This window comes from Oryctolagus cuniculus, chromosome 10 (assembly GCF_051225735.1).
Source record: "Oryctolagus cuniculus isolate XC-2025 breed Fujian yellow rabbit chromosome 10, ASM5122573v1, whole genome shotgun sequence".
Taxonomy (NCBI): domain Eukaryota; kingdom Metazoa; phylum Chordata; class Mammalia; order Lagomorpha; family Leporidae; genus Oryctolagus; species Oryctolagus cuniculus.
The window spans coordinates 54528086-54552657 of NC_142876.1; the positions used below are offsets into that span (position 1 = coordinate 54528086).

The window sequence follows — 24572 nt, forward strand, 5'->3', positions numbered from 1 at the left end:
GAATCATTATTTTTTGGTTGTTATTAGGATTTTATTTATTTATTTGAAAGGCAGAAAGAGAGGGGGGGGGAGAGAGAGAGAGAGAGAGAGAGAGAGAGATCGTCTATCTGCTGGTTCTCTTCTCAAATGTCCTCAATAGTCAGAGCTGGGCTGTGTTGAGATCAGAGACCAGGAATTCCATCATAGTCTCCCACATGGGTGGCAGGGACTGAAGCACTCAGACCGTCTTTTGCTGCCTTCTCAGGGGCATTAGCAGGAAGCAGGATTGGAAGCTGAGCAGTCAGGACTTGAACCAGCACTCTAATATGGGGTGCCAGTGTTGCAAGCCGTGGCTTAACCACACACTGATCTCAGTCACTTTTTGTTAATGCATTGCTCTCTACTTGCCCACACTGAAGCCCACTAACTATTGCCTGCCCAATCCCATAGCCTGGTGACATCTGAAAACTCTAAGATTGACTAATGAATGTCTTCTCCACTGTCTGGATTGGTCAGTGTTTTGTCACTATAACAGAATACCTGGGGCAGCCTGATTTCATAAGGAAAAACGTTCATTTTGACTCACCATTTTGAGTCCAAGATCAGATGGCCCAGTTGGTTTGGCCTCCAACAGGGTGGTGGATGGCAAAGGTGGAGCCCTACAGAGGATCACACGTGGTGAGGCCATGTCTAACCCAGGCTTTCATACGAGCCTCTGGTGAGAACTCCCCAAGGGTACACCCTCAGTGACCTCAGGACATCCACCACATAAGTAAGTTTCCACCTCTCAGTGCCAACAACCTGGGACTTTGGAGTTAAAGTCTTCTATGAGGTCAAGAGCCAGTCCACGCCATTGTTGAAAACCTGTCCTTTGGAGTAGAAGAACGGCTGCAAAGCCAAGCTGTTGGCCCCAGACACTTCCGCTTGCCGTGTTGCTTCTGTCCTGCTGCCAGGTCATGCCTCTTGTCACTCCTGCACGTAGCCTGGTGCTTGTCACCACGCAGGTATTTAAGAGCCTGTAATTGCCATCCCACTCTGAAATGCACTTTTGTCAAAGGCCTTTGGAATGTTCTGTCCGCTGGTTCTCCTTGGTTTATGTATTTATTTACTTCCTGCATTGTTCACAGGGGACTTTCCACCTAAAGAAATCTCTTGGTCTTTCAGCTAAGAGGTTTTTCTGTCTGTCTGTTACACTCATCCTGGGTGCCACTGAATTCTATGAGTGAGGAAGTTCAAGGCCAGAGGTGTCTACTGCTGTGTGTCAGAGGACAGAGCAGGTGGGAAACAGGCAGAGACTGAAGTTCAGCTGTCTGACCCTGCAGTTATCCTTTTTCAGTTATCCTACACCATATAATAAAATCTTCTGAGCAAGTGAATACTTGTGTGTGGCAATTCTGGGTTTCTTTCTGGAGCTTTTCTTGGGCTCAGAGATGTTTTATTTTTACTGATTTCTGAGGCATGGTGGCTATTGGTAGTATATACATTTTGGCCAGTGGCCAGCATTTTACTTGGAGTTGTTGCTAAACTTTTGGGTCAATGCAAAAATATCTTGGGCACTAAGTATACTCTCTGATAACACAAAGTGGTCAGCAGCCCAAGACTGTACAATGGCCTGGGCAAAAGGGTGATTTAAAATAGGCTTCTGTTTCTTTTTGAGATAATGAAAGTGTTCTAGAATTAGATAGTGGTGCTCATTGCATAGTTCTGTGAATATGTTAAAAACCACTGAAGTGTACACTTAAAATGGGTGAATTTTATAGTATGCAGATTTTTATCTCAGTAAGAAAATATTTGGGGAGGAAAAAGAAAAGAAATGGCTCTGATATGAGAACCTGTTTGGAGCTTACTTATGCCGGAACAGGATACTTGCCAGGATTAATTTCCCTTCAAATTATATCTTGAAAAGGGTAGGCATTTGGCCTGGCAGTTAAGACACTGGTTAAGATGTTCATGTTCCCTATTGAAATGCATGGGCTCAAGTCCCAGCTACAGCTCCCAGTTCCAGCTTCCTACTAACACAGACCCTAGGAGGCAGTGGTGATGGCTCAAGTAATTGGGTCCCTGCCACCTATGTGGAAGACTTGGATTGATTCCTGGCTCCTGGCTTTTGGCCTGGCACAGCCTTGGCCATTGCAGAACATTTGGGGAATGAACCAGTGGATGAGAGCTCTTGCCTTGTGTTTCTCTGTCTCTCAAATAAAATAATAATAATAAAAAGAATTGCCATCAGATGCTCCCCCAACCCCTCCTCCTTCCTTCACCTGCAGGCTTCCGTGCCATTGCAGGATAAATGGTCAAGAAGGATGGGTCGGTGCTGGGCAGCCCAGGGAGCTGCAGAGCCTGCAGATTCATCAGAGAGCGCCTTGGTGCACTTCTCTGGAAGGAATCCTCTCTGCAACTTTGATCTGTTGCAATTTCCTGCCAGCTGAGGTGGTGTCACTGAAGAGGCCAGGGATAGAAAGGTGGGCCTCTGAGGACTTTTTCTGGGCCAGTGACACTGGCCTTGCCTCTCATATCAGTAGCACAGGTGGCTTTGGCTTTGGCCTCCCTTATTGTAAGTAGCTGAAGTTCCCCAGTGAAAAGATGCCCCAAAGCTCTAGGGCTTGGAAGTCCAGCAGGCCTTGGTAGCCATTGCAACAGCACTCCTGTAAAGGCCCTGGGGAAGATGGGAATGGGGTTATGTACAGATTGGAGGCAGCCTCCAATCCTTTCATGCACACCAGTGCAAAGTCCATCAGCCAGCTTGTGGGAACACATGGAGACACCCTAGAACCACGCCCTTCTTCCATGTGTATGAAGTTATGTAAAGGCATGCTCTGCTTACAAAGGAGTTCTGTGTGTGATAAACTGGACCATGTTTATTGCTTTCTTGGAACTTTCAGAAACTGTGCATCAAGGTGCCTTAGAGATGTGTGTGTGTGGGGGGAAACTTCTCCTTTCAATTCCTATCACTGGAATGCCATGGACTTAAAGCTTTGGTAGCCAGAAGAGCCTGTGTGGGTGTTTTTCCCCCTAAAGGCTTATTTATTTACTTGAAAGGCAGAGTTACAGAAAGAGAGGGAGAGAGAGAGAAAGAGAGCAAGCGAGCGAGAGAGCTTCCATCTTCTGGTTCACTCCCCAAATGGCCACAGGGGCTGGGGATGGGCCAGCTTGACTTTTTTCTTTTTTCTTTTCTTTTCTTTTCTTTTCTTTTCTTTTCTTTTCTTTTCTTTTCTTTTCTTTTCTTTTCTTTTCTTTTCTTTTCTTTTCTTTTCTTTTATGACAGGAAGAGTTAGACAGTGAGAAAGAGAAAGACAGAGAGAAAGAGAAAGAGAGAAAGGTCTTCCTTCCGTTGGTTTACCCCCTAAATGGCTGCCACAGCCGGCACACTGTGCCGATCTGAAGCCAGGAGCCAGGTGCTTCCTCCTGGTCTCCCATGCAGGTGCAAGGCCCAAGGACTTGGGCCATCCTCCACTGCCTTCCCGGGCCACAGCAGAGAGCTGGACTGGAAGAGGAGCAACCGGTACAGAATCCAGCGCCCCAACTGGGACTAGAACCCGGGGTGCCGGCACCGCAGGCGGAGGATTATCCTAGTAAGCCGAGGTGCCGGCCAGCTTGACATTTCTTCTACGTCTCCCACGTGGGTGGCAGGGACACAGCACTTGGACCATCTTCCACTGCTTTCCCAGGCACATAAACAGGGAACTGGATCAGAAATAGACTACCTGGGTCTTGGACTGGTGTTCATACGGGATCCAGAGTTGCAGGCTGTGGCTGACTCATTGCACCACTACTCCGGCCTCCTGGTGCAGGTTTTGATCACCTGTCACTGCCAGCTGAGGTCACCTCAGGGCCTGCGTGTACAGTCATGGTCCATGGAAACAGTACCCTGCCCCCAGCATCTGTAAGCTTCAGAGAGCACTCAGGAATAGTCAAGTGCTTTTATCTGTTTGTTAGAGCAGATAACAAAGGCAGTAGATGTTAAATCAGAATTTGGTATTCAAGGCAATGGAAGTGCAAAATCTAGAAGACCTGTTGGTTGATTGCCCCACTCTGATGGGTCCTGCAGCTGTTTGCTCCTAGTAGTTTTCAGTTGATTACAAAGGCTCAGCAAGCAGAACAGTGAGAAAGATCTCTCTCTTCCAGAACTATTGAAAGCCTAGTCTTATTGGGTGTTTCTGTTCCTGCCAGTTTGCTTGCCTTCTGGTTGGGCCCAATGGTTCTTTCTAGTTTGCTTTCTACACTTTACATCTGGAATCTCCGCTGTGGAGCCTGAGTTCCATTTTCCTGATTCTCTCCTGCTTTAGTGAAGACACAGTGAGAGTCAGGATTCATAGATATAGGCTTTTTGGGGACGGATTGGTGAATATTTTCTGACATTTTAAAGCAAGTCTTGGTTCCTTTTGGTTTCTTCTTATCCCTTCTATTGCTACTTTGTCTAATTATTTGGTATTACTTTAAAAACATTTTAAAATTGAAATTCATTTTTATATATGAAAATCACATATCTTAAATGTACAGCTTGATGCATTTTGGCAAGTAACACACTTAAGTAACTCACACCCCTGTTGAAATATGAAACATTTCTGTCCCTACAGAGAGTTTGCTCCTGCCGCTTCTCAGTCATTTTCTCTCCCTTAGCATACTTGCTGTCACTGACTTCATTTCTGTTACCAGAGATTAGTTCTGTCTCTTCTATAGCCTCATGTAAGTGGAGTCTACAGTAAACACTGTTTTATGTCTGGCTCTTCCTTTAGAGATTAAACATATTGTGTGTATCACAGGTTTGCTCCCTTTTGTTGGTGACTGATGTTCGGTTGAATGAGCTACTTTTTGTTTATGCAGCCACCTGTTGCTTTCATCTGGTCTGCTCCCTGTCTGTAGCTGTTACCAGCGACCAAAGCTGCCTTGAGTATTCTTATTCAAGGCTCTCTGTGGACTTACATGTTCATGTTCTTGGATGAACACCTAGGAGTAGGAGGTCTGGGTTTTAGAGTAGATATATATCTATCTCCCTAAGAGAGTACCAGTGCTCCCAAGTGTTTGTACCTCTGTACACTTGTGCCCAGCATTGTGTGAGAATTCTGGTTGTTCCCCATGCTTACCGACATGTGATATTGTGAGTCTTAGCTGAGATGGTCTAGTGGGTGAGTCAGGGTCTCTAGATAGGAGTTCTCACTGGGATTTCCCTCCTCATGCACCGTGAGTGACCAGAGGTTGGGCTTTCTTGTAGATGCACCGTTGGGGTATGCTGGGCAGTGGTGGTAGGGACGAGGGAGTCAGGTCCCCATGTCCCAGTACAGGCCCTGCTGCTGGGCTTGCTTCTTGGTAGGTGGAATCCACCTTCCTTCCTCTCCAGCCTTTCGATCTCATGATTCACATAGAGGCTCCAAGAACCATGGGACCTGGCTTGAGAAGAGCCCTGCCTTTCCCCTTGGACTGCTGCAAGCAGCAGAGGAGAGGAGAAATCTCCGTATCTGTACGGGGGCTCCTGTGCTGTGATACACAAGACTTGGAGGTAGGGGAGGAGGAGAGTATTTTAAGGAACCAGAGGAGCAGGGGGATCCACAGGAATCTGACTCCGAAATGACCTTGTTACCTGGTGTGTCTGTTGCACCTGTGCGAGCTCACAGCACCGAGGACAACTTGGAACTGACCTCCCATTTCTCTGCCAGTTCTGAGTGCTAAAGTAGGGCAAGAGGACATTTCCTTCATGTTCAAATCTCAATTAGTCTCAAGTGTGGTAATTTCGTGCCACACTCTCATTGTGGCAATTTCATGCTCTGTAATTGGCAGAGAAGTGAGATTTTCTCTCTTACTCACAGCAGCAGAATTTTAACAGTGGAAGAGCAGTGAAGGCTCAACTCAGGCTTCGTTGTATAAGCTTCATGCTACTGCCACAAAGCACGTTTACTAGTCCTTAGCCGCTCAGTTTGGGCCTAAATTGTGCTTTTCTGCACTAGGATGGTACATAAGTGCTGGCTTTTTTTGGCTTCTTAGTTGAATTCTCTTGAGTTAGACCTGGCCGACTGCTCATTATACTTCCTTTGGGGTGTTCGTCACGTGCTTTGCTAAGTTCAAGGTTGCTGTGCACCCTCTCTGAATGAAAGAGAAGAAAAGTGGAAGGCGTCAGAGCACTTTGAGTCAACCTGAAATCGAAGACCCTGCAGCCCTATTTGGAACATTCTGCCCAGGGAAAGAGAGAAATGTTTAGGTCTTTCCAAGACTCTCATTTTAGTGGTGCTTGCTCTATGTCGGGGATGGACACAGGGATGAGTAAGAGAGAGCCCCCACTCCCAGGGATTGGATTATTCTAGAAGGAGGGACAGGCATGAAGTCCACTAAGTGCTGTAGGAGAAATGTGTGAAGATTGTAGAAATGGCTCGAGGATGGGATACGCCATTTTTGTCTCCATTCTCTGTCTCAAGAGATCAGGTTTGGGACTGAGTGCCTGTTTTCTAGCTGGCAAGTTCCCTAGGCCTGTGACTTTTCCCTTTATTTTCTTCCTTCCTGGTCTACCTCTGAGCATTCCTCTATACCTTAGACCCTCTCTGAAGCCTGGGCCGAGCTGTAAAAGTAGCTGGTGACCCACGGATCTAGTCCACCCCGGGAGTGTTGCAGATGCACGGCGGGTGCTGAGACGGCTAACCCAGGGCTCTGAGGTCCTGGGGTCAGTTGATCGCCTCTCTGCCTTTCCTCATTCTCACACTGACTGTACTGGGAAGGAAATTTGACAGGGGCCAAGAACCAACAGCTGCCAAGCAACAGAAAAAAGGCTGCTGGACGTCCCCTCCACTGGCCTGGGCAAGGGACTTGGGCTGTTCCCGAGGTCCAGGGTCCCCAGGATTACCTCGGCTGTCACGTCTTCAGGGAAAGGGACTTCAGGGCACATCCAGGCTTCTCGTGCTCCACAAGTCTGAGCCTGCTGCTGTGGTTTGCAAGTCCCTGTCACCCACAAACATCCCCAGGGGACAGTAGAGCTGTTCAGTGGAATCGGGGCAGAAAGACAGGAACTTTAAGATAAAAAAATTATTTATCTATTTGAAAGGCATAGAGACAAAGAGACATCTACTCCCATCCGCTAGTTCACTCCCCAAATGCCTTCAACAGCCAGGGCTGGGCCAACCAAAAGCCAGAGTCTGGGAACTTAATCTGGGTCTCCCATATGAGTGGCAGGGACCCAACCACTAGAGCCATCACCTGCTGCCTTTGAGGGTGGGCAGTAACAGGAAGCTGGAGTCAGGAGTTGAGATGGGACTCGACCCCAGGCAGTCTAGGATGGAATGCAAGCGACCCCAGTGGTGTCTTTAACTGCTACACCAAATGGCTGCCCTGAGAACAAGAACTCTTAACCTCTTGCTGGGCTGCATGGAAACCAAATCCCAAGAAACTCTCTCCCTTTTGTTAAATACATGAACTTATTTCTCCCCCACCCCTAACCCATGCTCGGAAAATAACCCCAGCCAAACATAAATGGAGTCACAATGAGAAGCAATACTCCCGAGAAATGGAATTGAGAACTTGCCCTCCCAACGGATGCGTGACTCACTTGAGATCCTTTAGGTCTCTGAGGAAGCAGGGAGGCCCATTGTGCCTGCTGTGCTGGAACGGCCGATTGACGGCTGTGGTGGTAAAGGACGCGCTGCCCACCTGGTACGCTGCCCACCTAACACGCTGCCGGTATTTAGGGTCGGCTGGCTTCCCCCTCCACTCAGAACAGAGGAACAGCCCTGAGCCCGCCAGAGTCGGAGAGATTCCAGATTCGGAAGGATTAAGCTATCTGCTGTGGAAATGCTTAATTCCTTTCCTTGGGACATTTTTGGAAGGCTGTCTGCTTTTTTAATCTCCTGACTTCTTGTTTGTGACCAAGTTCAAATTCCAGAGAGGGAAGTGGCCAATATGTGTGATTATTTTCTGTTGTGCCAAGTGGAACTAAAAGAATGAACTTGCTTCACGAGAAAGAAATGTACCCTTTGGACCTTGACCTAAAATGAGTGTGCACAGTTGGGCTGGCCACCGCACGGCGGCTGCAGCCATCAGACATGGAAATGAAGCAAGATGTCAGGGAGTGAATAAATAATCTTTTTTTAGATGAAAAGCAGAAAAAAAGAGAAGACTCTTTAAAGAGATTTTTTTTCCCCTACACTCCCCCTTGTGCAGAGAAGGCGGTCTGGCAAAGCAGAAGACATGCTGGCGCCACATTCTTGATGTGCTGTGATCTTAAAAATGTCTCTTACCTTCTGTGACTTACAGTTAAGTGGCCTCCTGCCACCCCTGTGGGAAATCCTGATTGAGATTCTGGCTCCTGGCTTAAGCCCGGCCCAGTCCCAGCCATTTTGAGCTTTTGAGGAGTGAATTAGCAGATGGAAGCTAGCCTCTCTCCCTCTATCTCCCTCTCTCACCCTCTCTCTCTCTAGAGCCCTCCCTCCCTCCCACTTAGATAAATAAATTTTTACAATCTTTTAAATTATTTATCTATTTGAAAGGGAGAGACAGAGAGAGAGTCTTTCATCCATTGGTTCCATCCCCACATGCTCACAACAGCCAGGGCTGGGTCAAGTCAAAGGAACCAGGGGCTAGCACTGTGGTGTAGTAGGCTGACTGTCCTTTTGACACACCAGTATCCCTTATGGATGCCAGTTGGAGTCTTGGCTGCTCCACTTCCAGTCCAGCTCTCTGATATGGCCTGGGAAAGCAGCAAAAGATGGCCCAAGTACTTGGGCCCCTGCACCCATGTGGGAGACCTGGAAGAAACTCCTGGCTTCTGGCTTCAGATCGGCCCAGCTCTGGCTGTTGCAGCCAATTGGGGAGTGAACCTCTCTGTCTGTCTCACCCTCTCTCTCTGTAACTCTGCCTATCAAGTAAATAAATAAATCTTTAAAAAAAAATGGAAAAGAATCAGGAACTCAATCCAGGTCTTGCACATGGGTGGCAGGGATCCAACTACTTGAGCCATCACCTGCTTCCTCCTTGGGCGCACATTAGTAGGAATAAACTGGGATTTGAACCCCAGGACTCCAGTGTGGGATGCACACCCCTAAAATTTTTGTTTTTTCTTTTTCTTTCTTTCAAAGATTTATTTATTTATTTATTTGAAAGGTAGAGTTACAGAGAGGCAGAGAGCAAGAGAGAGAGAAAGAGAGAGAGAGAGAGGTTTTCCATCCACTGGTTCACTCCCCAGATGACTGCAACAGCAGGAGCTGCACTGATCTGAAGCCAGGAGCCAGGAGTTTCTTCCAGGTGTCCCATGGGGGTGCAGGGGCCCAAGGACTTGGGCCATCCTCCACTGCTTTCCCAGACCATAGCAGAGAGCTGGATCAGAAGTAGAGTAGCCAGGACTCGAACCAGCACCCATACAGGATGCCAGCACTGCAAACAGTGGCTTTACCCACTTACACCACAGCTCCGGCCCCAACATTTTGTTTTTTAATGCAGATAATAGAAACTCACAGACTGAAAGAGATAATAAGTAAGGTTTTTAGTGTAGGGCCCTGCACAAGGCGCACTGATACAATATGGTCATATACCATAGTATAGGGAAATGCCAAGTACAGGAACACCAGCGTGAATTCAATGCTAGACCGCTTAACGCTTAATGTTAATGACCCTCACCTGCTTCTCCCAGGGCAGCTGGGGGCAGGAGGCCATTGTTTTCTCTACTGTACCCCTCAGGTGATCTCTCCAGCGTCCTGGACTTCCCATACCTGTATTTCTACCAATTCCATGGCAGCTGCTGTGCCAGGTAAGCTTGACCTCACTGGTGTGTGCGTGTCTTCATGTCTGTGGAGTGCAAGGTCACTGCCCGTGATCAGAATGTGGGGCAGAAGGGAGTGGTGGTAGGTGCGGCCCGGTGGGCTCGGTCCCCAGGAGGTTGTGCCAGAGCACCCACAGGCATTCGGGGCAGGCCTGGCACCGGTGAGGACCACAAAGCCACAGAAGTGCCCCGGCCCCGACAGTGGTTTTCAGACTTGCTCAAGACCTAGGCTTCCCTTCCTTTTTTCCCTCCACAGGCAAATCTTACACAGACCTTTATTGAACAGGTGAACCTGATTCAGTTCAGGGAAGACCTGAGCCCAGAATCTCAGCCTCTCAGCTTCCTCTTTGGCCTTCCACTAGCTCCCAAAGGCAGCCTCCAAACTGAACCCCAAAACTGTGAGAAGCAGATTGTGGAAACCAGCGACCCAGGATGTCTAAAAGACAAGGTGGCCGGGAAGGACCAGGATGTAGACCAGTGAGACGGCTGTGTCACATGTCAGTGGGCTCCCTGTCCCTCTCAGCCATGGTCTACCCTTGGGGTGGTTTCATTATGCTGAGCAGCGGAAAGGCATTCGGGGGCAGTGTCAAAGCTTGTTTTCTGGTGTGGCGGGAAAAACAGACCAGAATAGACTCTCAGGATTGCTGGCTGCTCGTTGTGCGGTCTTTGGGCTGGCTATTCAAGTTCTCACAAGCCTTTCTCATTTGTAAAACAGAAAAGTGATACCAACATGGGGCTATTGTGTGCATAAGTAAAATCCGTAACATTCGAAGCAGTGGCACCCATTGTTCAAACCTGCTCGGGTTCACTGCACAAGAACTGTCAAACCATGAGCGATTGCTACGTGAGAGACTGCTTGTTCCCACACGTGTAAAATGACGCCTTGGGAAGCAGTGATTCTTTTCAGAGTTGCAAGGCTGGAAGACAGCCGAGTACTGTTTCTGATGGGGGCCCGTCACGCCCCTCAGGTGTGTGAGGGTGAAGAAAGGCAAGGACATGGCAGAGCCTGTTTCCGCGTTTTATCACGCTCAGCAAGGCTTCAGGAAAACGCTGGCAGGATTCGTCTTCCCAGTCCGTGCCAAATTCGTGAGACCTGGCGGCTGGGTTCCACGGCGGGAGGCTTCATGCTGCTCCGTCAGAGGCCCGTGCGCCTGTTCCCGTGGAGGTGGCTGTTTGGCAGCAGGGGCGAGCAGGGTGCAGAGGGAGGCCAACAATCACTTGGTTATCTGGAGCAGAGCAGCACAGTCAGCCCACAGGCTGCCACGCTGGCGTTGGCTCTGTCCCTTTAAATCTGCAACTTTCTCAGCAGCCTACAGGACAAGTCAGGGTTCTTAAAGATCTGGAAATCTGTACTTGAATTGAATTAACTCCCTGTTAAAGTTTAGCCCCTGGCTCCAGCACAAAGCTTAACCTCTGTCCCACGTCTCAGGCTGAGAGGTGACACTTTAAGGAGCTCCTGGGGGGAGTTCAGAAGCGGCTATGGGGACCTGGGCTGGCAGTGGTAGCTGTGACCTGGAGACCCTGTTGACAGGCCCCTCACTTCTGGGTCTCCCCCTGCTTCTCAGATCCGTCTCCACAGCGAGGGGCAGAGGAGCTGAAGGTAGAAGCAGAAAGATAAGGAAGGGACCCGGAAGTAATTGAGCAATGGCTCTGAGACATGGGGAAGTTCTGGGTGTTTCCAGAACCACGTTGGGCATAGTCAGGGAGCAGCTCACCCTCGCCTGGAGCCTGCACTGAAGGCGCTGGTCCACGCCCTGCTCTGCTGGCAGAGAGGAGAGGAGACACCAGAGCAGGGAGGAGGTGTGGGGCAGGCACCTGTGATGTTGCTGCCTCCTTGGCTGTAAGGGGTGCAAACCACCAACAGAAGCCCAGAGCTCTGGCTGCCTCACTCTTCACTCCAGCCTCCCAGCCTCAGGCACCCTGAGCGTTCACCCGTCATGCAGCTGGCCAAGAACACATTTCCATGGCGAGGAGCTGTGGATTCTGATCTCACCTGTGCCTCGGTTTCCTTGTTCATTAAAGTGAGGCATGGGGTGGGCAGCCGTACTGTCCTGAATGTCTTTGGTTGCCATAGGACAGGGTGAGGTGTGCCGTGCATATTCCTAGTTTAAGAAACAGAACCCGAGGCAGGAGAAAGGGACAAGGGGGATTTGGTCAGGTTTACACGGCTCAGCGAGTGTAGCTAAGAATAGCACTTCAGGTCACATGGCCTGGCCGGCTTAGTCTGCTGCTTCCCCAACTGTGAGACTTGACGTCTTAATCCATGGCCATCTGGTCTCCCCTAACTGCAGATGAAAATCTGAATGAACTTTGCAGGCCATTGGGGCCAAGCCAGCTGAAATAGACACAGGGGAAACCTAATGCCTGTCCCTGGTCCTGCTCCAAGAATGTGGCCATCAGCTAATCTCATCTAACGATGTGGAGGTACACATTTCTGCCACATTTGGCCTTCTGTGTGCTTGATTTGATTCAGCCTGACGCTGGTGCAATACCTACCATGACTGAGGCCTCGTGTTCGGCTCAGTTGAGGACAATGCGAAGAGCAGCCCGGGACAGGCCATGCAGCAGTGCCTGTAGTAGGGGTCAGATTGCATTGTGGCACTGGAGGCCCTGTAGGTACCGATGAAGCACAGCCCGCGTGACCCGCCCCTCGGGCTTGGAGGACAGCCCCAGCCATATATCTTACTTTTCTGTTTTCAGTTAAGTCATTCTCAAGGCACCACCTGCACGTATTAAAGTTAGCCCCATATCTGTGTTTCTCTGCCTCACCTCCTCTCCACCTGTCCTGCTTCCAAATGCCAGGAAGAGTTGGGAGCTCCCATGTCTCTGGCCCTCACCTCTTGGTGACACTGAGAAATGGTTACCCCACCCACTGCTGTGCCCAAGGTCTTGCTGGTCCAGGCCCCCGAATAGCCCCAAGATCTGCCCCATCCCTAGGCTCCCGTGTGGAGGCATCTTTTCCCAAGCAGAGCATCTGTGGAAGGCAGCAGGCCTCAGCCTAAGTTCCTGGAGCTGGGTTTCCCCTTAAGATTCCCCCCTGAGCCCCCGGCCAGTCCAGACCCCCTCTGCTCATCTGGACAGTCTCCCTTTGCAAGTCTTTCCCCACTAGTTTGTTTTGCTTGAAAAAAACTACTGGAATCTCAACCTTGGCCAGCATCGAGCTCCAGATGTGATAGGGAAGCAGCAGGAGGTGGTGTTCTCTGCATTTTTTTTTTTTCATGATTTGGTCAGAGATCTCCCAGATTTCCACATCTCTTCCCTTCCTCCAACCAAATGCTCCCATCCTAGCTCCTTAACATTGTCTCTTTAATTTCTAGATATCACTAGAAAACACAGAGGAGGCAGAGTTTGTGTAGTCATTGGACAAGGCCTGGGAAGAGGAGCAGGGACTAGTTAGCTGCTGGTGGAAGGAAGGCAAGCCTCACTAACAGAAGAATGTTTTCTCCTTCCAGTGGAGTTTTAGGATTCTTTCTCATGTTAAGTACGGTGAAGCTAAGAAGCCTTCTGGCCCCAGGACAGTGTGCAGCCTGGATATTCTTTGCTAAGGTAAGAGAGAGGGTGGAGCTGAGGGCCTTGTATCCGGTGTTCTCAGAGCCTGGGCAGTGGCAAGTCGGATCCTCTAGTCACTGGCCCTCTGCCTGATCCTTCGTTCATGTAGGTCGCAGTTTCTGAGGCCTTCCCTCTGTGTTACCAGCATTATCATTTTTCTGGAATGACCATGAGCAGATCTCTTCACTTCCCTGAGCCTTAGTTCACCCATCTGAAAATGAGAGGTGTGCTAAAAAAATCTCTAAGCTTTTCCAGCTCCAAGAGACTGGGCTCCTAGATGCACAAGACAGTTCCAGTTTTCCTTGCGGGGGCGGTGGGGGTGTCCAGAGTTGAAGCGACTTGTCCCAAAGGACTCGGCCTGTCCAAGGTGGTGAAGGAAAACAGACAAATGGCCAGGGACCACTGGAAGGATGGCTGTTGTGTCTCTGGATGGCCATGATTGAAGCAAAAAGGGAAAACTACAAGGAAACAGGAGCAGAAGCATAGTTGTGGGTGCACAGTCTTAACTGCACTGCTCTGGGGCTGACTTCCTCTTGCTGCATTTCATTTCCCTAAAGCCTGTGGAGGACTCAGGCTGCTTCTGAGGAGTGGAATTTCTTAAACAATTTAATTTCATCAAATAATTATTTAAACTTGTGCCTTTAGTCTTCTTTATGTCATCTTTGGTTGATTTTTTTCCCCCAGGGTGAGGAACAGATGTATTTGTTTGAAAATAAGATTTCACAGTGATATCTTCAGTCACATGGTCTACTTTTTAACAGTGTTAGTAACTGGAATTCTAGAATGTAGAGAGTGGTTGACATAGTGAGGGGGCTGACAGACTGTCTTAGCAGAAAGTTTGGATAAGACTGGATAAAAGTGCAGGCACAGCAGGTTAAGCTGCCACTTGGGATGCCTACGTCCTACATGGGAGTACCTTGGATTGAATCCTGCAGCCACTTCTAATCCAGCTTCCTGCTGACGCACCTGAGAAGCAGCAGGCAATGGCTCTCGTACTTGGGTTCTTGCCTGGATGGAGTGCTAGGCTTCTGGCTTCAGCATGGCCCAACCTGACTGTTGTGAGCATTTGGAGCATTCTCTCTCCTTCTCCCTCTCCCCTCCCCCTCCCCCTCCCTCTCCCTCCCTCACTCCCTCTCTCACCCCCCCCCCCCATATCACTCTACCTTTCAAACAAATAAATAGAAAATGTTTTAAATACTGGAAAAAGATTATCAGAAACATTTATTTTACTCTCTTAGAATTGACCAAATGTATACAACAAGTTGAAAAAACATTTGTTCATGAAAATTACTAAACTTTTGGTAGGAACAGGTTGGATTTTTGGTGTTCTTGTCTATCATTGCTCCCAATCCCTGCTCCCCAACTCTGTCAGTGTTATAGTTAAACCAGGGCAGGGAAGGCTGTGAAAACCAGTTGCCTGTTGCTGCTTCTGGAAGGGATTCACTGTATTTGGAGCATTGTCTGTTAAATTGGCCAGCTGGGTGATAAGTGAATAGGAGAGATCAGGAGCTCTACTAGCTCAAGTTTATGGTCCTCTTGGAGCAAGCAATGGTGTAATGGTCTAGCTGGGGACTTAATAGCTAGTTCTGGGAGGTGCCATCAAGGTGTAATAACTCTCTGTATGTCCCAGACTGAACTTAGTCCGCGTGCCTGAGTAGCAGAGGGAGCAAGTCCAAGACCCCCACACATTCTGGGCCAGTGGAGCCTGTGTGTACACACAGAAGCAGAAGAGATGTGAGAGAGCCAGCAGAAAGCAAAAGCTGGGGCAGACATGAAAACAGCCTGAGGTTTGAATGTGCTGCTTAGCCCCCACACAGAATTAGAAGCAGAGAGAAGCAGCTTTTCTGGCCCAAGGTGTTTGAGAGAAACCTCAGATTAGCCTTTTCCAGAACACTAAGCTATGCAGATAGAGGGATGTTCCCTAGAAACCAGACCTAAAAATAAAAACCAGAAAAAAAATTGAGTAATGACATCAGCAACTGTACCCTATATAGGAGACAGGTTTCACAGGCTTAGTTTGGGAAAATTACTAAGTCAGCAAAACAATAATTCCTACTCTTGGAGAAAAGTCAGAATCTAGAGTTGCTACCATATATTGTCTAAAATGCCCAGAATTCAACAAAAAATTAGAGACATTTAGAGAAACAAAATGTGACTTATGTGCAGAAAAAAAGTAGACAATTTCTGAGTATCTTTAGATGTAAAATTTAGTTGAAAAAGACAGCAAAGAAGCTAGTTAAATATTTTCAGAGGTGAGAAAGAAGCCATGGTTATAGAACTAAAGGAAAGACTGAATGAATATAAAATCTCAGTCAAGACATTATTATTAAATGGAAGCTCTGGGTTTGAAAAGTACAGTAACAGAAATGAAAATTCTCTAGAGGGACTCAACACTATATTTTAGAAGTCAGAAGAAAGAATAAGTAAACTGGAAGACAGAGGAAAGGAAAACATTCAATCTGAAGAGTAAAGAATTTTTTAAACAATTTTATTTATTTGAATGGTAGAGGGAGAGGGGGAGAGAGAGAGAGAATCTTCCATCTGTTGGTTCATTCCCCAAATGTTCACAATGGCTGCAGCTGGGCCTATGCAAAGCCGGGAGCCAGGAGCTTATTCCAGGTCTCCCATGTGGGTGCAGGAGCCCAAGGACTTGGGCCATCTTCTACTGCTATCCCAGGCCATAGCAGAGAGCTGGATTGGAAGTGGAGCAGCTGGGACTCAAACTGGTGCCCATATGGGATGCTGGCACTGCAGGTGGTGGCTTTACCTCCTATGCCACAGCATCAGCCCCAAGATTTTTTAAAAAAGATTTTATTTATTTATTTGAGAGGTAGAACTACAGAGAGAAAGAGAGAGAGAGAGAGAGAGAGAGAGAGAGAGAGAAAGAGAAAGAGAAAGAGAAAGAGAAAGAGAAAGAGAAAGAAAGAGAAAGAGAAAGAGAAAGAGAAAGAGAAAGAGAATCTTCCATCGCTGGTCTACTCCCCAAATGGTCACAACAGCCAGAGCTGGCTTGATCTGAAGCCAGGAGCCAGAAGCTTTCTCCGGGTCTCCCTCACAGGTACAGGGACCCAAGCACTTGGGCCATCTTCTACTGTTTCCCTATACCATAGCAGAGAGCTGGATCAAAAGAAGAGCAGCTGGGACCAGAACCAGCACCCATATGGGATGCTGGCACCACAGGCAGAGGCTCAGCCCACCATGCCATAGCATCCACACCGTGGTAAAGACTTTTTAAAGATTGAAAAATATATGAACAGAGCTTCAGTGGCCTGTGGGACATCAAGCATGTCAGTATATGTGCAAGAAAAATCCAAAAAAGAGAGAAAGACAGTAAAAACATTTGAAAACAATGGCTGAGAACTTCCCACATTTGAAAAAGTGCCAACTTACAGAGCCAACAAGTTTGGTGAGTCCCAAGTAGGATGAACAAAAAGAAATTTGTAATTGACATATGATTGAATTATTGAAGGACAAAGAGAAAATATTGAAAAGCAAAGAAAAAAAGAAAAAATCTTTTTTTTCTTTTCCTAGCATTTTATTTTAGATCAGGTTTAAATTCACAAAACAAAAATTATAGAGTTGTACAGAGTGTTTCCATATACCCCAAACCCCAAATCTCCTATTGTTTCTATCTTTTTTTTTATTTTTTTATTTTTGTAAACTTTTATTTAATGAATATAAATTTCCAAAGTACAGCTTACGGATTACAATGTCTCCCCCCCCCATAACTTCCCTCCCACCCACAACCCTCCCCTTTCCCTCTCCCTCTCCCCTTCCATTCACATCAAGATTCATTTTCAATTCTCTTTATATACAGAAGATCAGTTTAGCATATATTAAGTAAAGATTTCAACAGTTTGCGCCCACATAGAAACACAAAGTGAAAAATACTGTTTGAGTACTAGTTATAGCATTAAATCACAATGTACCATACATTAAGGACAGAGATCCTACATGAGGAGTAAGTGCACAGTGACTCCTGTTGTTGACTTAACAATTCGACACTCTTGTTTATGGCATCAGTAATCACCCCAGGCTCTTGTCAGGAGTTGCCAAGGCTATGAAAGCCTTTTGAGTTCACCGACTCTGATCATATTTAGACAAGGTCATAGTCAAAGTAGAAGTTCTCTCCTCCCTTCAGAGAAAGGTACCTCCTTCTTTGATGACCCGTTCTTTCCACTGGGATCTCACTTGCGGAGAACTTTCATTTAGGTCATTTCATTTTTTTGCCAGAGTGTCTTGGCTTTCCATGCCTGAAATACTCTCATGGGCTTTTCAGCCAGATCCGCATGCCTTAAGGGCTGATTCTGAGGCCAGAGTGCTGTTTAGGACATCCACCATTCTATGAGTCTGCTGTGTATCTCGCTTCCCATGTTGGATCGTTCTCTCCATTTATTATTCTATCAGCTAGTATTTGCAGACACTAGTCTTGTTTATGTGATCCCTTTGACTCTTAGTCCTTTCATTATGATCAATTCTGAACTGAAATCGATCACTTGGACTAGTGAGATGGCATTGAATTGGAATCCCCTGGTGTGTTTCTAACTCTACCGTTTGGGGCAAGTCAGCTTGAGCATGTCCCAAATTGTACATCTCTTCCCTCTCTTATTTCCATTCTTAATATTTAACAGCGATCACTTTTCAGTTAAGTTTCAACACTTAAGAATAACTTTGTATTAATTACAGAATTCAACCAATAGTATTAATTAGAACAAACAAACAAAATACTAAGAGGGATAACGTATTAAGTTGTTCATCAACAGTCAGGGCAAGGGCTGATCAAGTCACCATTTCTCATAGTGTTCATTTCACTTTAACAGGTTTCCTTTTTGGTGCTCAGTTAGTTGTCACCGATCAGGGAGAACATATGATATTTGTCCTTTTGGGACTGGCTTATTTCACTCAGCATAATGTTTTCCAGATTCCTCCATTTTGTTGCAAATGACCAGATTTCATTGTTTTTTACTGCTATATAGTATTCTACAGAGTACATATCCCATAATTTCTTTATCCAGTCTACTGTTGATGGGCATTTAGGTTGATTCCAGATCTTAGCTATTGTGAATTGAGCTGCAATAAACATTAAGGTGCAGACAGCTCTTTTGTTTCCCAATTTAATTTCCTTTGAGTAAATTCCAAGGAGTAGGATGGCTGGGTTGAATGGTAGGGTTATGTTCAGGCTTCTGAGGAATCTCCAGACTGACTTCCCTAGTGGCTTTACCAGTTTGCATTCCCACCAACAGTGGGTTAGTGTCGCTTTTTCCCCACATCCTCTCCAGCATCTGTTGTTGGTAGATTTCTGAATGTAAGCCATTCTCACTGGGGTGAGGTGGAACCTCTTTGTGGTTTTGATTTGCATTTCCCTGATTGCTAGTGATCTTGAACATTTTTTCATGTGTCTGTTGACCATTTGGAATTCCTCTTTTGAAAAATGTCTATTGAGGTCCTTGGCCCATCTCTTAAGTGGGTTGTTTGTTTTGTTGTTGTGGAGTTTCTTGATCTCTTTGTAGATTCTGGTTATTAATCCTTTATCTGTTGCATAGTTTGTGAATATTTTTTCCCATTCTGTCGGTTGTCTCTTCACTCTCCTGACTGTTTCTTTTGCAGTACAGAAACTTCTCAATTTGATGCAATCCCAATAGTTAATTTTGGCTTTGACTGCCTGCGCCTCCAGGCTCTTTTCTAGGAAGTCTTTGCCGGTGCCAATATCTTACAGGGTTTCTCCAATGTTCTCTAATAATTTGATGGTGTTGGGTCGTAGATTTAGGTCTTTAATCCACGTTGAGTAGATTTTTGTGTAAGGTGTAAGGTAGGGGTCTTGCTTCATGCTTCTGCACGTGGAAATCCAGTTTTCCCAGCACCATTTATTGAATAGACTGTCCTTGCTCCAGGAATTGGTTTTATATCCTTGAAATCAGCAAGATAATAGACTTTGTAACAGGAAATATTGCTAAAGAAAAATAGGAAATTTAATAATGATAGAAGTGTTACTACACCAGGAATGCATACCAATTCTAAATGTATGCATATGTAACAACAATACCCCAAAATATGTGAAACAAAAAGTAATAGAGAAGAGAGCCTATTCAACAGTAATATTTGGAGGTTTTAATACTGTACTCTGAACAGGTGATAGAACTAGAATTTTTTAAAGATTCAGTTATTTGTTTGAAAGGCAGAGTTAGAGAGGAAGAGACAGAGATATTTCCTCTGCTGATCTGCTCCTTAGATAACTGCAACAGCTGGAGCTGGGCCAGGCTGAAGCCAGAAGCCAGGACATCGGAGCTTTTCCTGAGTCTCCCACGTGGGCAGCAGTACTTGAGCCATCTGCTGCTGCTTTCCTAGGATCAGCAGGGAGCTATATTGGAAGTGGAGCAGCTGCGCTCACAACTGGCACCTGTATGGGATGCTGGCATCGCAGGTGGTGGCTTCACCTGCTATGCCACAACTACGGCCCCTAGAACTAGATTTTAAAGCAAGATGTAAAAGGACAAAGACAGGTGAAGAAGACTTGAATGTGTCAGCCTACTCGACATATAACTGACATTATTTGTCACGCTACCAACTTACTTCCAGGTACACATTCTCATGTACACATGGAATATTCTCCATGATAGATGATACACTGGGTCACAAAGCAAGTCACAGTGAATTTTAAAAGAGTGAAATAATATAAAGTATGTTCTCTGACCATAGCAGGGTTAAATTTGAAATTCAAAATAGGAAAAAACTAAGAAGACCCTATTTATATGGAAATTAAATATACTTTTAAATAGTTCACAGATCAAAGAAGAAATCACAAAGGTTGTTAAAAATATTTTGAGCCAAGGGTAAACAAAAACACAATGTACCAAAATTGATGGATGAAGCTAACGTAATGCTTAGAGGGAAACTGTTTTAAGCACCCATGTCAGGAAAGAAGGAAGGTCTCAAATCAGCAATGTATGCTTCCATCTCAAGAAACTAGAAAAAGAAGAGGAGGCAAACTCAAAGTAAGCAGAAAGAAGGATATAATAAAGTTAGAGTGGAATTAATGAACCAGAAAATGGAAAAACAATATGTAGCATCGGTATTGTTTCTTTAAAGATATCAACACAACCAAGAAACCTCTATCTATACTGAACAAGAAAATTTGGGAGAATGTACAGTTGTCAAAATTGGAAATTAAAAAAGAGATATCACTATTGATTCTGTAGAAACTAAAATGATTTTATGTCTTAATTAACATTAGGGTCAGGCAGTTAGCCTTGCATTTAAAACTCTGGCTAAGATGCCTGTGTCCCACATCAAAGTGCATGGGCTTGATACCCAGCTCTGGTTTCCTACTCCTGACTCTGGCTTCCTGCTAATGCAGACCCCAGGAGGCAGCAGTGATGGCTCAAGTAAATGGGTGCCTGCCACCCACAGGGGAGACTTGGATTGAATTCTCAGCCCCCAGTTCTATCAGTTGAAAACATTTGATGGGGGAACCATGGATGAGAGCACTCTCTATTTGTGCATCTGTCTGGCTCTCTCTGCCTTTTAAATAAATAAACAAATAAATAATAAATTGACTGCCAAGAGGCTCAAAGGAATTTATTTTGGATAATGCAAATGGACTGAAACTGGAATGTGGTGAGGATTGCACCATCATTTAAATTAAATTATTAAACTTGTCATTAAAATTGCTGCATTCTGCACTTTTTCAGCATGCAAATCATTCCAGAAATCTGATGTGCAGTGGTAATGCTCAAAGTCATGCTTGATGCTTGAACTTTAAGACTTAGAAGGCATTTTGCCTTTGTAAGTGACCTTGCCCATTTGACCACTAGTTTCATGAGTCTGCTTTTATTTGTTTTATTTTTTTCATTTCTTTTTAGACCCTGAGAAATGTTTCTAATTTCTTTCTCAATAGTTAAGTCAGAAGAGGGAGGATTTTTCATGGGCTGCTGTGGCTTAATCCTTCTCAAACGTGGAGGATGGGTTAGATGGGTCATTAAGGGCTCTTCCAGACTCAGCATTACCTTCTCCCCCCACCTCCCTTTCCCTCTCTGTTTTGTATTGGAAAATAAACCCTTGTGATCCTCAGTGGCAGAATAGTCATCCATTCTTTGGACCACCTACACATCAAGAAATGCAACATAATTGTACATAGTAATTCGGCATTTCCCTTTGCTGGTGCTGGGGCGCTGCTGGGTGCCGGGGTATTCAGAAGGGACTCAGAAGGGCGTTCCGTTGGTGCGGAGGAGACTTTGGATCCTGTGAAAGACTCGCACATTCATGGGCGAGAGGTCGTGCAGGGGCTGAGGGTGCCCTCCTCCCTGCTCCAGAGGAGTCCATTCTTAGCCGTTTCCCTAGAAGTTGTCACATCAGCTGCTAACCTGCAGTTTCTGAGAGACCTCTGTGTTACCCCCATCCTCACCTTTCTCAGTATCTCCCTTGGTTTGTTACTGCTTAGCCTAGGGGGTGGGAGGGATGAGCTTCTATGGCATTTTATGTTGCTATCACCATTATTATTGTTTTTCTTTCTTGAAAAAAAGTCTCAAAAGCTAAAAATATTAGACTATTTAACAGCCCCCTCTTACTATTTAAAAAGATTATTCTCTTCCTTTTGGTGACTTTGGGCTTATGAGATCTAACTGCACCTTTACCAAACCTTGGGATCCTTTCTCATTTGGACTATATAAGGTACCAGTGCAGGAAAGAGTGAGTGAACTAAAGAGGAAGGCAGTAGAATGTGCAGATACGTGAGGGGGATGCGGCATGGGTCATAGTTTTCTTCTAGTGGGTTTATCCAGCAGATTTCAGGCCACATGGGAATTCTTCCTGGGTCAAGTGGTGCTTGTCTCATCCTTACTAACCTCAGACCAGCAGCAGTCATTGGAAGAAGCAACAAGGCAGGAGTGAGTTTATGTTGAGAACGAGCGGGGGGAGGAGAGGCGTTCCCAGATGCAGGCCTGGAGGCTCCAGCATTTGTCCCTGCTTCCCAAGCTGTCTCCATAAGAACATTTTCTCCCCTTTAAGCTGATGCCATAAGTCTTCCATCATTTCATGTCCTGAAGACAGTGACTGCCCAAAAACACCAAGTCTTAGTCCATTCTTTTTATTTATTTATTTGAAAGTCAGAGTTACACAGAGAGAGAAGGAGAGGCAGAGGCAGAAAGAAAGAGAGGTCAGTCTTCCATGCATTGGTTGACTCCCCAGTTGGCTGCAACAGCTGGAGCTATGCTGATCTGAAGCCAGGAGCTTCTTCTGGGTCTCCCATGCGGGTGCAGGGGCCCAAGGCCTTGGGCCATCTTCTACTGCTGTCCCAGGCCACAGCAGAGAGCTGGATCAGAAGTTGAGTAGCCAGTACTCGAACTTGCACCTATGTGGGATGCCGGCACTGCAGATGGCGGCTTTACCTGCTATGCCACAGTGCTGGCCCCAAGTCCATTCTTTTTATGGCCTTGGGAAAATGATTGTTCTTTAGCTTGCTAGCATAAGTCACTTGTTTGGGTTTTGTTCATTTTTGATTGTTTTCTAGTTTCCTCTTCCATGTGCACAGGGCCAAGAGTAGGAATGGGCTGGCACCTGAGAGGTAACGGGCCCCTCTGTCAGTGCTGTGATTTACCTGCCTCGCTTGCCTGCCTCTTACCCCCTTCCTAAAACCATGTAATAATTTCCTTTGGGCCTCAAACAGCTGGCAATTCCATGAGGTTCAAGTTACACTCAGTCTCTACAACTCTGGTGGTATTAGAAGCATCTTATATTGTAGCATATGGTCTCTCTTTGAATGACCCTCTTTTGGGATATGATTCTACCATACAGTCAACTTTAAAAAAAAAAACTGTTAAACTTTGAGACAGAGAGAAAAGAGAGAGAGAGAGAGAGAGAGAGAAATAAAGGGAGAGGGAGAGCAAGCTCCCACCCATTGGTTCACTCACCAAGTGCCCACCATGGTCAAGTTGAGCCAGACCAATGCTGGGAGCTGGGAACTCAGTCCAGGTCTCTCACATGTGACAGGGACCCAGTTACTTGATTCATCACCACTGTTTCCTAAGGTTTGCATTAGCAGAAAACTGAAATTGGGAGCTAGGAATTAACCCCAGGTTCTCTGATGTGGGTCTTGGGCATCCTAACTGGTGTCATTTTTTGTTTTAAGATTTATTTATTTACTTAAAAGTCAGAGAGAGGGGAGGCAGAGAGAAAGAGTGAGAGAAAATGGTCTTCCATCTGCTGGTTCACTCCCCAAATGGCTGCAATGGCCGGGGCTGGGCCGATCCGAAGTCAGGAGCCAAGAGCTTCTTCTGGGTCTCCCACGTGGGTGCAGGGGCCCAAGGACTTGGGCCATCTTCTACTGCTTTCCCAGGCCATAGCAAGGAGCTGTATCGAAAGTAGAGCAGCTGGGACTTGAATTGGAGCCCATGTGGGATGCTGGCACAGCAGGCAGAAGCACGGTGCTGCGCCACAGCACCAGCCGCACTAACTGGTGTCTTAATCACATCTCTATTTATTTATTCATTTTTAAAATGTTTTATTATTTATTTGAGAGGCAGAGTTACAGTGCGAGGGAGACACACAGAGAAAGGTCTTCCATCTGCTGGTTTACTCCTCTGTTGGCTGCAATGGCCGGAACTGGGCTGAGAAGCCAGGAGCTTACATGTTGGTGCAGGGACCAAAGCACCTGGGCCATCTTCTGCTTTCCCAGGCCACAGCAGAGAGCTAGATTGGAAGTGGAGCAGCCGGGACTAGAACCGGCGACCATATGGGATGCCAGCACCACAGGTGGAGGATTAACCTATTGCGCCACAGCGCCAGGCCCCACGTCTCTTTAGAGAGAATTTTGGAATGCTTATCTGGCTGTCGTGTAGAGGAAGAATGCAGTAGTTAGGTGTAGTACTGCTGAAGGCATGTTACAGTCTAGAAGACTGTAAAGATGAGACTGTTAGAGGCTGATGCTGAGCTTCATGGTTCTGACTTGAGGAGTTGGGCTGAGCTCTATGCGAGGCTGAGGCAGGGACTGGCAGGAGCTGGCCCTCGGAGTCAGGGTTGCCAGGGAAAGGCAGGATGATGGAACGGAGCCTCCCAGGACAGGTGGCAGGGCCCCTGAGTGGAGATGAACGATGGGGAATCTTGATATGTAAATTTGACCAGAGGAGGAGGAGAGTGTGCCTGTGTAGGGTGAAGTGGGGCCCAGCAGAGTCAGGCCATCTGAGGCCCCACAAGCTAGTCCATGAAACCCCTGTGTTTCTCAGAATGAGCTGAGCAAGGCCCAGTCGGGTGTCAGCAGGTTAATATGGCATCAGTGCCTCAAATTGATTGGAAACAAACTCTGTTCATTTAGAAGGGA

General features: G+C 46.5%; 1 protein-coding gene across 20 annotated transcripts in view; it reads left to right on the plus strand.

Moving 5' to 3' along the window:
• The window catches only part of SLC35D4 (solute carrier family 35 member D4), a 128579-nt gene that overhangs the window by 65594 nt on the left and 38413 nt on the right, over positions 1–24572 (plus strand). For all 20 annotated transcript variants that reach the window (XM_070050391.2, XM_070050392.2, XM_089305260.1 and 17 more), the window contains 2 exons: positions 9631–9700; positions 13165–13258. In XM_070050391.2, coding sequence (XP_069906492.2) covers positions 9631–9700; positions 13165–13258 — 164 coding nt within the window. The remainder of the gene's footprint in view (positions 1–9630; positions 9701–13164; positions 13259–24572) is intronic.